Source organism: Protopterus annectens, chromosome 11.part0 (assembly GCF_019279795.1).
Source record: "Protopterus annectens isolate FY-2018-M chromosome 11.part0, PAN1.0, whole genome shotgun sequence".
In the NCBI taxonomy this organism is placed as follows: Eukaryota; Metazoa; Chordata; order Ceratodontiformes; family Protopteridae; genus Protopterus; species Protopterus annectens.
In genome coordinates, this window is record NC_056745.1 from 14,376,666 (window position 1) to 14,389,068 (window position 12,403).

General features: G+C 36.7%; 1 protein-coding gene and 1 non-coding gene across 3 annotated transcripts in view; one reads left to right on the forward strand and one right to left on the reverse strand.

The window, feature by feature from the left end:
* Positions 1–11,499, forward strand: part of LOC122815124 (gastrula zinc finger protein XlCGF26.1-like) — a 451,177-nt gene extending 439,678 nt beyond the window's left edge. For both annotated transcript variants that reach the window (XM_044087374.1, XM_044087375.1), the window contains one exon: positions 10,073–11,499. In XM_044087374.1, coding sequence (XP_043943309.1) covers positions 10,073–11,424 — 1,352 coding nt within the window. In that variant the 3' untranslated portion in view covers positions 11,425–11,499. The remainder of the gene's footprint in view (positions 1–10,072) is intronic.
* Positions 550–621, reverse strand: TRNAE-UUC. The gene has a single exon. It is a non-coding gene; the product is annotated as a tRNA-Glu (tRNA).
* Positions 11,500–12,403: the final 904 nt, after the last annotated feature.

Genomic DNA, 12,403 nt, shown 5'->3' on the forward strand with positions numbered 1-12,403 from the left:
TCAGGCTGGCAACTCGGCACCATAAAAAAAAAAATCTACTGCCAATCACTAGCGGACCGGAGTTCCGCTGTGGCGACCCCTAACCGGGAAAAGCTGAAAAGACAAACAACAACAACTGTTCAAAAGGGGTGTGACTGTGAGCAGTAGTGACCAGAAGCTACTGTACGCATTTGCATGTGATATAAAGGAATTCCAGATTTTGTGTTACTTTTACAACTTGTAAAGTCAGAGCAACAACTTCATAGGTTCATAGATTAGTACTAGGCTAATTGCCCTTGCAAGCCATTTTAAGCCTAGCCAATTATCCCCAGTGAGATTCAAACCCTGTACCTTGTGTTTGCAAGGGAAACACCTTAACCATTAGGCCACCCTCCCAAACCCTGCAAGGTCATCAAGACACTGAGATGGGACTGGAGCCGAATTACTTAAGTTTTTGAAGTGAATATAGTTGAGGAGTGCATCAGTACTATCATTAACCCGAGTAGTCTTATCTGATCTTACCTGCCTGGTAGTAGCTGTTTATAATTAAACCCCCAAAAATGCAATCCATTCCCATACCGGGAGTCGAACCCGGGCCACCTGGGTGAAAACCAGGAATCCTAACCGCTAGACCATATGGGATTTAATATTCAGTTATATATTGTTTGTGTGATTTTTTTTTACATAGAAATTGACTTAAATTCTCTTTGAATTCCATGGTAACTGATTTTAATTCCTTAAATGAGTATGCCATTCATGGTTTTCTAAAGCACAAGTATCCTGTACAGTGTACTAACTGATATGTATATTTAAAGGTAATACCTGATAACACTGGTAATCTGTGTTCCTTATGTCAGAAGTTAGATGATTTATTTAAATCTAGACTTACTAATGACAATTGCACTTGTGCAATTGGAACAGCTCGGAGAGAACTGTTGTAACATCTATTACTGACTGGAGTGGTGCGATAAGTAATGTTAGGCAAAGAACAGAACACATTTGGGAAATGAAGTGTCTATTGTCCATAGAGATCACACAACCCCTGTGAAACAAGACGATCCAACTGACAATTTTGGAATTCTGGATACAAGTATTCAGCGATCTGCGGATTCAGAGAGTATGGAAGAAAATAAAAAGAAAGGAAGACGTTCACAACAAATAAAGACAAAGAAACTGATATCTGTAAAACAAAAGGGAAGACGTTCACAACAAATAAAGACAAAGAAACTGATATCTGTAAAACAAAAGGGAAGAAGTTCACAACCAATAAGGACGACAATGAAACTGATATCTGTAAAACAAAAAGGAAGAAGTTCACAACCAATAAGGACGACAATGAAACTGATATCTGTAAAACAAAAAGGAAGACGTTCACAACAAATAAAGACAAAGAAATTGATATCTGTAAAACAAAAGGGAAGAAGTTCACAACCAATAAGGACGACAATGAAACTGATATCTGTAAAACAAAAAGGAAGAAGTTCACAACCAATAAGGATGACAATGAAACTGATATCTGTAAAACAAAAAGGAAGACGTTCACAACAAATAAAGACAAAGAAACTGATATCTGTAAAACAAAAGGGAAGAAGTTCACAACCAATAAGGACGACAATGAAACTGATATCTGTAAAACAAAAGGGAAGAAGTTCACAACCAATAAGGACGACAATGAAACTGATATCTGTAAAACAAAAAGGAAGAAGTTCACAACCAATAAGGACGACAATGAAACTGATATCTGTAAAACAAAAAGGAAGACGTTCACAACAAATAAAGACAAAGAAACTGATATCTGTAAAACAAAAGGGAAGAAGTTCTCAACCAATAAGGATGACAATGAAACATATCTGTAAAATAAAAAGGAAGAAGTTTACAACAAATAAAGACAAAGAAACTGATATCTGTAAAACAAAAAGGAAGACGTTCACAACAAATAAAGACAAAGAAACTGATATCTGTAAAACAAAAAGGAAGAAGTTCACAACCAATAAGGATGACAATGAAACTGATATCTGTAAAACAAAAAGGAAGAAGTTTACAACAAATAAAGACAAAGAAACTGATATCTGTAAAACAAAAGGGAAGAAGTTTACAACAAATAAAGACAAAGAAACTGATATCTGTAAAACAAACAAGACAAGGAAACTGATATCTGTCAAAGCACATAGTAAAAGGACACTGCTTTGTGATGTAATACACAGATTACAGGGAATGATATTTTTTTCTATCAGAAAACCTTCAACCTACAGAAAAAAAGTATAATTTTTCCAAAAGAGATGGTAGAAAAAATAAGCAAGGTGCAGGTGAAAAGGAAGAAATCAAAACTGAATGTGGAAGGACTGAAGAACAATAGTTAAAAAAAGAGGAGAAAGACAGACTTTGACAACATGACTCTAGTTGTGGACTTTTGAAGCCAGCTATATGAGAATTATATGCTTGCAAATGTAATAAGCAGTGAAAACAGTGGGATTACTATGGCTGATGGGGATGAAGATCATTCCTTCGTAACAATTGATAGAGCAGATATTACTGAATTAGAAGTTGAGGATTCTTCAGATCTGGTTAGAAAATATATTCTTGTAATTGGAGATTCAGTTACTGACGTTGTCAATGTTTGTGAAACATGGTTAAAGAACAATGACTGGAAGCCAGCTCTAAATGTTTTTATGTTACAGACATTTTAACAAAAAATCAGGTGCCGGTATTATGACGGGGATTAAAGACCGTTATGAGATCTGTGATTATTACATGTTCAAAGATAGCACCAATACTCTAGACTGTGTAATAGTACCAATAAAGATAACCCTGGAACATATAACAATTGTTGGCGTGTATAGACCACCAAAGTCAAGTGCAGATGGCCTAGAGGAATTCATACATTTCTTGCATGAAACACTGGAGGGAAGAATAATATTAGCTGGGGACTTAAAATTGCCAGATACAGACTGGAATAAATGTTGATTCGACAAAATTACTAAGGAAAATGTAAACCACAAAAGTTCCATCATCAGACAAACCACACTAGTAGCCACAAACCAACACTGGTTGTAGAGGAAAAAGCACAAGTGTGGAAACGCAGCAGTTGCAGTTCAAAATATCCAAAGGTAAAGTATGGTGCAAACAGCAGGCAGTAGGTAAAATGGATCCAAGTGTGGAAACAACAGATGTTTTCTTTCGAACTACCGATTGCTCAACAGTACTGTTTGTAGCTCAAATCATACGTTGTTGGTTAATATTCGCCTGGTTACTGGTCTCACTGGGGGGAGTGGTATAAACAGAATTATCACTAAACATAGTCGTTAACTTAAGAGACCTACTGGGTGCTGTTTTAGTTAAGGCCATGTCATCACGGCGCAAAAGTCTCATAAATCATGGTGAAGTTTTTTCCTCCTCTGATTGGTTTGTATATTATGAAAGATGTTGTTTTATTAGGTTCTGAAGAAGCTATGACTCCATAGCGAAAGCGCTTACCAGTTTGTATATGCATTAAAGTTGGATATGTTTTACCTGCTGTTTGCTGCCTATTTTATCTTTGGATATTTTGAACTGTGACTGCTGTGTTTCCCCACTTGTGCTTTGTTTTCTCTGCACTCAGTATTATCAAGGAAATTATTTGCAACGTATGTTCAGGAGCAACAGTTGCTTCAGATTGTAAAAAAGAGTACCATGGAATGGTACATTCTAGACGTTGTTTGTGTTCTTAAAGAAATTACTGTTACTTCATATCAAGCTTTACCATTGCTGATGTGCATCAATCATGGGGACTATGAAGGTTAATTTGTTGAGAGATAATTCTGCCAAACTAAAATCTAAACTAATACGCAGAAGAAGATTAATAACTGATTGTGTTGAAGCAAAATAGTCACTTTGTAAAATTAATTGGAGTGATATGTTTAGTGGAAAATCTGCAGAAGGAATGTGGTAAGTTTTGAAAGAGAGACTGAATGCAAAATAAAAAAAGTTTATCAGGATCTAGGCACACAATGTTAGGAGAATATATTTCCATTAGAATTAGATACTTGATTAAGGTAAGAGAAAAAATGTAAAAATGGAAAAGAGGTTGAACTACAACTTTGAAAACTGAAATAAACAAGCTGTATAGACAAATTAAACATAGTGTAAGACAAGATCAAGACAAATTTGAAGAAAAGTTATATACAGATATTGAGCATAATAGGAAACTGTTTGTTTTATAGATACATAAGATGTGGAAGGAGTAAACATACAAATTGATAAACTGTGTGTAGATTCTAAAGTTTATTCTGAGATACAACAGACTGTAGATGTATTTGCAACATTTTATGCAAAGCAGTTTGGCACCACAAAGAGGGTGATAAATTGTTGTAGTAAAATTCAGGTAACTTCAGATATTGAAATCAAATTAGGTTATACTGAAAATGAACTATGCTAACTAGATCCAAACAAATCACAGGGCGGAGACGGAATTAGTAATATTGACCTGAGAAAACTTCAGCAAGAACTTACAATACCATATCTATTATTTACTAGGCCGTATAAATATGGAGACATTCCTTAAGATTAGAGACACGACTGTCTTTAAGGGAAAGGGGAGTCAGACAAACCCGGAATCATACAGACCCTTAAGTCTACTTTCATGTTGTGGAAAAATAATGGAGACAGTAATATTGGATAAATTATTGTCAGAACTGGAAAAGTTGGGACTTGAAACCATATATCAGCATGCATATGTTGAAATAGAACCTTTACCACCAGTACCATGATGCTGTATAACAATACAATAACAGATACTAATGAAAAATTGTGTTGTGATATAATTTATATAGATTTAACTTCAGCATTTGATAGGGCAATACACAAAACACTAATCAAAGAATTCTAGGTATTGATGTACTCTTGATAAGACAGATAGCTGCATAACTTACAAATAGGACATGGCAAGTGTCATTCAGCAACTAGACAGGTGAATTTTGAGGTCAACCTTTTCCATATGAAATTTTCTACAGTCTATGCAGATGACTTGAAACTGGGTAAATTGATTGCATGTGTTACAGATAGGGCATGTCTGCAAAAGAACTTGACACAATTGACCATTTGGGCACAGGATAATGATATGCTGATAAATACAACAAAAGCTTAGCATATGAGATCTGGGAGACACAAACTGAAATGCTGAATATTTAATACAGCACACAGTGGTTGAAACTGTAGATTCGTTTAAGGACGTGGGTATATTGGGTAGACCCAGCTTTGAATTTTTTTGATCATATCAACCAATTAATTAATTATGATTAATGATAGCTGTAGAACTGTAGGTTGTGTGAAATTATTTATAACGTCTAGGAAATCAGAAATGACGCAGTCATTGTTTGTTAGTTACATTAGATACAAACATAAGTATGGAATAACTATATGGAAACCTTGTAACAAAACAAGCATGAATAAACTGGAAAGCGTACAGCAGAAATATACCAAGGGCATCTGTGGATATGAACATTTACATTATTATGAAAGACTAAAATATCTAAACTTGTACAATGTCTCATTTAACAGGAGACCTTATACAAGTATATAGGACATTTAGAGACAACTATCTCTAGGAATGTTTGAGGTTATCAAAAAGTAGTAAAGAATAATCAGACAACGTATGTAGAAGATTCCATAGGAATGAGAATTGTACTAATTTGTTCTCTGAGAGAGAAGCTGATGCATGGAACAGACAACTGAATTACATTAAAGCAACCACTCGTTTAGATATTTTTAAGAAAAACCTGGACACTTATTATTATGGGAACAACTGTTTTGGTATATTGTCAGGCTAGAAGGGCATTAATGCTTGTGCTTTAAAATGTTTGTATGTCTGTCTGCTCCTGTAATAGGGTCGGCTGCTTAGGACTAAGGATTAGGTTTTAATATGGTTCTCCTTGGGTAGTTTCTGGGGTTAAGGGCAAAATGTTATATTATGCTAAGATATGGTAGTGCTATTAGATGCACAAGGTAGCTGCTGTAAGGTAATGTCTGCACAATGCCGCACTGTTCAATAGCTTTCAGATCTAACCCTAACTTTGTAAGTACATTTTACTGTCTAGGCATTTGCTATTACACATGGCACTGGTAACTGCTGCTACCCAGTGGGCATCTCTACTCACAGAAAAAAAAAAAAAGATCGAAAACTGACTCTTAGGCCCTGCAGCTTATAAATAACTGTACTTTGAGCTAACTACTGTGTGTCCCAACTCTAAGAGACTAGGTAAACACGTTCTGCCACATAATGTCTGATCCTGGAATTTCTCCATGTAAAAACTGAGCAAAAACAGCTCTCAAGTGCAAATTAAACAATAAACTACCACCAGTCAACTAAGTCCTTGGTTAATTCACCCTTCTGCAAACATGTCTGGAGACACACAGACTAGAAAAAGCAACAAAGAAGTGGCTATTTTTGCCACAGAATTAAGTAAATGCTTTTAAATTCTCAGAAACAGTAGTGTTCACTGTATAAACAAGTACAAGTGCAGTTAATCACAAAAATATTCCTATCTTAGCTTGGATGGCTCTGGATGCAGTTGAAACACTGGAAAAGCATTGCAGAGCTCCATAAGTGAACAAAAAGCTTTGCAACTTGCCTGATTTATATGACTTATCATGGAGAAATAAGCTTATAAACTGACTCTCATGTCATACTTTGAGCTTCCTCCAGTGTTTTCCAACTCAGAGAGCCCAGGTAAACACCTTCTGTCAAAAGATGTCTGACCCTGCAATCTGTTAATCTAAAGCACAGCAAAAGCAGCTCTAAACTGCAGATTAAACAATCAACAAACAACTAGCAGTGCTTCCAAACCCAGAGAGCCCAGGTAAACACCTTCTGTCAAAAGATGTCTGACCCTGCAATCTGTTAATCTAAAGCACAGCAAAAGCAGCTCTAAACTGCAGATTAAACAATCAACAAACAACTAGCAGTGCTTCCAAACCCAGAGAGCCCAGGTAAACACCTTCTGCCGCAAGATGTCTGATCCTTTAATTTCTTAATGTAAAAGCACAGCAAAAGCAGCTGTCAAGTGCAGATTAAACAACAAACTACTTCCCTGGCTAATTTGCCCTTCTGCAAAGAGATTTGGAGGCAAACAGAACTAGAAAAGCCAACATACAGAGAAATGTATATAATCATTATATAAAGCAAGTGTAAGTGCAGTTAATAAAGAAAATATTCTCATCTTAGCTGGGATGGTTCTGGATGTGGTTGAAATACTGTAAACGTGTTGCAGAGCTCCCTGTAACAGGGTAAACAGTTTTACTGATTGCTCTGTCCTATGCAAGAAGGGTATCTGAGTTGCAAGCTCTTATGGTGTGTCAGCACGGTCTCATTTTCCACAGAGATAGGGTCTCTTTGAGAAGTAATTCTTCTTTTATGCCTAAAGTGGTATCAGATTTACACTAAATCAGACTATCTATCTCTCCATTTTCTTTCCTATTTTTAAAAGTGGGGAGAAAGGATACTCCATACCTTGGATGTCCACAAACAACTCGGGCACTGTCTTGACAGAACTAAGTCCTCCAGATGTTTGGATCAGTTGTTCATTTCTTGTTAAGGCAAGAGGAAGGGACAACCTGTATCAAAGCAGACTATTTCTAAATTGTTTTCTCAGGCTGTAACCTTTTGTTATAGTTCCCACAACAAAACTATTCCAGGTAGACTCAAGCCTCAGACTTTTAAAAGTGTTACAAGCTTGATTTCTTCTCTAGATCTAGACCAGGCTTTCCTAGGACCACTCTCCAGAGGCTCCTGAGCCCTTGTCCTTGTACCTCCTAAATATAGTTAGCTAAGACAATCTACCCATATAGCTAAGACTACTGCAGCTGTCATCAGTATGATGAATGTAGTACAGTTGTGTAAGCTGACCATAACAGTAGATGTTTGAATGATCACTGTTGCAGTACGCGCTCACTCCTTTCACCCCCATTGTTTTCTGGTGTTTTGTTTACACCAGAGTGTGAATATTTATTTATTTATTGTTGTTCTTTCCATTGCCTTTTCAGGGCTCAGCCTCCCTTTCTCTGTTGGTATGAAAGCTCTGAAGGGCTTGGTGCCCAGACCTGTCTTTTTATGAGCTCAGTTTGAACTGAATGACCGTTTGGGTGCATAGAAGGTACCTGTAGGATTTGGAAGCTGGCCGGCTGTTATGTTCTGTATATATAGCTAAGGCTACTGCAGTAGTGATCATTCGAACATCTACCATTATGGTATGTTTATTTACACAGCTGTACATTGTGATGACCATTATGTTACAATAGAAGTCTATTTTACTGTTACAGGACCTGTTTCTAAAACACTCCAGCAACGTCTAAGTCGTTTGATGGCAGTTTTGAAGAGTATATTGTCTAAACCTTTACTAAATTCCAGCAAGAACATCCACATATGAAGAAATATTGCTGTTGTTTAGTACATGGAATTGACATCATTCTGGTTTCTGTAACACTTTTTGTTTTATGTCTGATTTCTAGTTGATTTTTGACCTGCCCACTTCAAAGCACAGTGTCGGGAAGGCAGGTTTTGTCACAACGTGTGGATTTATCCACTTGATTTTTGTGCTTTAAACATAATTTTAGACTTCCGTGGGCTGACTAGTTGATTATTCGGGTCTATATTATGTGTTCGAAGAGACTTTTCTTTGAGTACGTAATCATCGACCCCAAAGGATCGAAATGCCTAAACCACGAATGGCCATGTCCACAAATTTTTTCCTAGGGAAAAAATTCACGCAGCCATAATCGCAACACACAAACTTCAAAATCCAAACACCCCCCCCCCCCCAACTAAATATACCAACTCCGAGATCGCTTTACATTGGGGAAAAGGATAAACCCCGGGAATGGCCAACTGAATTTTTTTCCTAGGAAAAAAATTGCGGACGTGGCCATTGGCAGTTTAGACATTTCGATCTTCTGGGGTGGATGATTACTTTAAAGAAAAGTCTCTTCTCACACGTACTATAGGCCCGATTATCCACTTTTGCCCTTAACTGCAGTAGTTTGCAGTTTACTAACAGCATATTGCAGTTCTTGAAAAGTGTATATTATTGTGATTTATCACATTGATTGTTATATATTGTATTATATATTGTATTATTTCTTTCAATCACATGTTCCTGTGCCTTGCTTACTTTAAGTACTTGGGCATAAAGGACAGCCCACTAGTATGATACACCCCTTGTTTGGTCGTATTTATTTATGTATTGATTGATTGATTTTTATTTTGTTGACTGGGTAAATGTGCAAGTCCATTTAATTTTTCAGCCATGACAATTAGTTTCAGAAATAATTAAATCAGGGTTAAATAGCTAATTCTGAAATGATTCTTATAGGGTTAGTTTATATCTTATACTAATAATGGCTGTACATAGTAGAAGAAGGTACATGGCAAAGAGATTGTCTTACAGACTTGCAGAACATGCATATTTCATATAATGTACATTGCTAACAATTCATAGGACTAGTAGTTACACGGTACCGGGCTACTTTGATATTCCAGTGGAGACTGGCTACTGTTTGGTAGTTTCTGAATTGGAGTTGAGAAAGAAGCTGAGAAGACAGAGACTCGGATACTTCTTGAGGTACCGAGAAGAGAGAGACTGTTGTAGGCAAGGAAAGATAACTGGATGGCTTTCCTTATCCTAAACGTTTGTATCTTTCTGCCATTGTTCTTTTTCTGGATAGCTCCCATATCCATATGTAGCTGTTGGAGTTCCTGCTAAGTGGGGCAAGTATACATCCATATACAATGTGCAAAGTAGGTTTGTTTTATTTATTTATTTTTATTTTTTAAGTGAAAATGGTTGCTTAAAGGATGAGGAAACACTGTCAGGTGCAGAGGTAGGTGTGTTCTGCTAATGCAGCATGTCCTGTCACAGTAGTCACCAGCTGACCATGAGCATTGTCCTCACACCTAAACACAGAATCTTCAGAGAAAAATATCTAGTTGTGAATCTGTAAATCAGCCAGTATGGCAAGAATATAAATGTTTTCCCTGTGAAATATGTTTGCCTAAACATTATGAAACAGACATTCATTGTTTACACTTTTTTTATTATCATGCTCTGATTTATTGTATGTTTAGTCAACAGGTATCTGAGTGAGATCCTGAATCCACAGCCATCAATCCACAGTCATCTGAATATTAAACATAAGGAGGAGTTTCCTAATAATTTACAAATCCGTGCTCAAAAGAAATTGTATGAATGTGTCACATGTGGTAGAACTTTTTCACAGAAGATTTCCCTTTCAGGACATGAGAAAATACACACCGGAGAAAGGCCGTTTAAATGTATCACCTGTGGAAAGAGCTTTACATTGAAGAGAACCCTAAGAAAGCATAAGAAAATACATATGGGAGTCAAGCCACATGAATGTGCCACATGTGGCAAGCGTTTTACAAGGAAGGATCACCTTACATCACATGAAAGAACACACAGTGGAGTGACACCATATAAATGCCCCATGTGTGAAAAACGATTTACATATAAGAGTGCGCTATTACTGCATGAGAAAATACACACAGGAGAGAAGCCTTATGAATGTGCTTTCTGCAATAGGAGTTTTATAAGGAAGACTCACCTTTTAGCTCATGAAAAAACACACACCGGAGAGAAGCCATATATATGTGCCACGTGTGGCAAGAGTTTTACACGGACCTGTATCCTGTCAAAGCATGAGAAAATTCATAGTGGAGAGAGACCATATAAATGCACCTTCTGTGAAAAGAGTTTTACAAGGAAGGATCACCTTTCGTTGCATGAAAAAATGCACACTGGAGAGAAACCACATAAGTGCCTTACTTGTGAAAAGAGTTTTATAAGGAAGACTCACCTTTCTGCGCATGAGCGAACACACACAAGAGAAAGGCCATTTAAATGTACATTATGTAATAAGAGTTTCATGCGGAAGACTCATCTTTCGAGTCATGAGAAAACACACAGTGGGCAGAAGCCACATAAATGCATCACGTGTGGCAAATGTTTTACACAGAAAGGTGCCCTATTAAAACACGAGAAAATACATACTGGGATTGTTGACATGAAAAGCAAAGAGAGGCCATATAAGTGTGCCATTTGTCAAAAGGATTTTGCAAGAAAGGACCACCTTTTATTACATGAAAAAGTGCACATTGGAGAGAGACCATTTAAATGTGCCACATGTGGAATGTGTTTTGTAAGAAAGACTAATCTTTCAGTGCATGAAAAAACTCACAGTGAAGAAAGACCACATAAATGTGCCTCTTGTGACAAGAGTTTTAGACTGAAAGATACCTTGTCAAAACATATGAAAACGCACACTGGAGAGAGGCCACATGAATGCACCACATGTGGTAAGAGTTTTGCAAGGAAGGATCACCTGTCAGCACATGGGAAAACACACAGTAGAGAGGCAGAAAGGACAAGCAAGAAGTCTAGATACAATAAAAATGAATAAGTCTGTGCAGATGAACGTTCTACCCCAATTAAGAAACGTGTAACCAAATAATTAAATAAAGTATTAAACAGCCACCCCAGTATGACTGATTTTTCGGATGATGATGAACACCAGGTCCCTCACCTGTTTGCTACTTTCTTACTGCATCCTCTTCATGCGTCACACTTTTGCTTCCCACACCTTTGAGAGTTATCTCTCTTTTACTGAAAGTGAACTTGACCTTAAGTTTTTGTCCACTCTGTTACCTTCCATATATTTTCTAATGTGTGATGTTGATGCATTCTATTTCTTGAAGACAAAATGGCACAGCGTCATGCATTTTTATATGCTATAATTTTTATTCTACCAACATAAACATATTAAAAAGACAAAGCACACTTTATGGTCCTAATAACATCCGTTTATTGACTGGTATATTACATTAACATTTTCATCCAGAGAAGTGTTTCTTCTTGCCCATCATGTTAGGTAATGGAGTCTGGGAATGTCGAGTGTCGTTTTTTGCCAGTGAACTTTTTCCAGTATTAAGACTACTTGCGTCAGAGGCGTCATGGTATATATGCAAATCACCCTTTAAGGATATCAGGTATTTCAACTAAATGGCAATTCTGAATGTCCATGACTTTTTCTTTTACTTTCATTTTTAAGTCTATTTATGAACAACTTCAGGCCATTAAAGACAAACCCCTCTAGCTGTGGGACATGTATGTTTCTGCCGTCTTATGACATCATCAGCACAGCATAAGAAGAAGTGGAAACACAGGGTTGTCATACCCAGCTGATAATCCATAAACATTAGAGTGTCTACAAAATATCCCAACTAACAAACTAAAAACAAAGAGTAAAAAGGTCACATAGATAACCAACTATCATAAAGTTATAATGTCATAAGAAGGCAGAAACTTGCATGTCCACAGCTAGAGGTGTTTGTCTTTAATGGCCTGAAGGTGTTCATAAATAGACTTAAAAATGAAAGTAA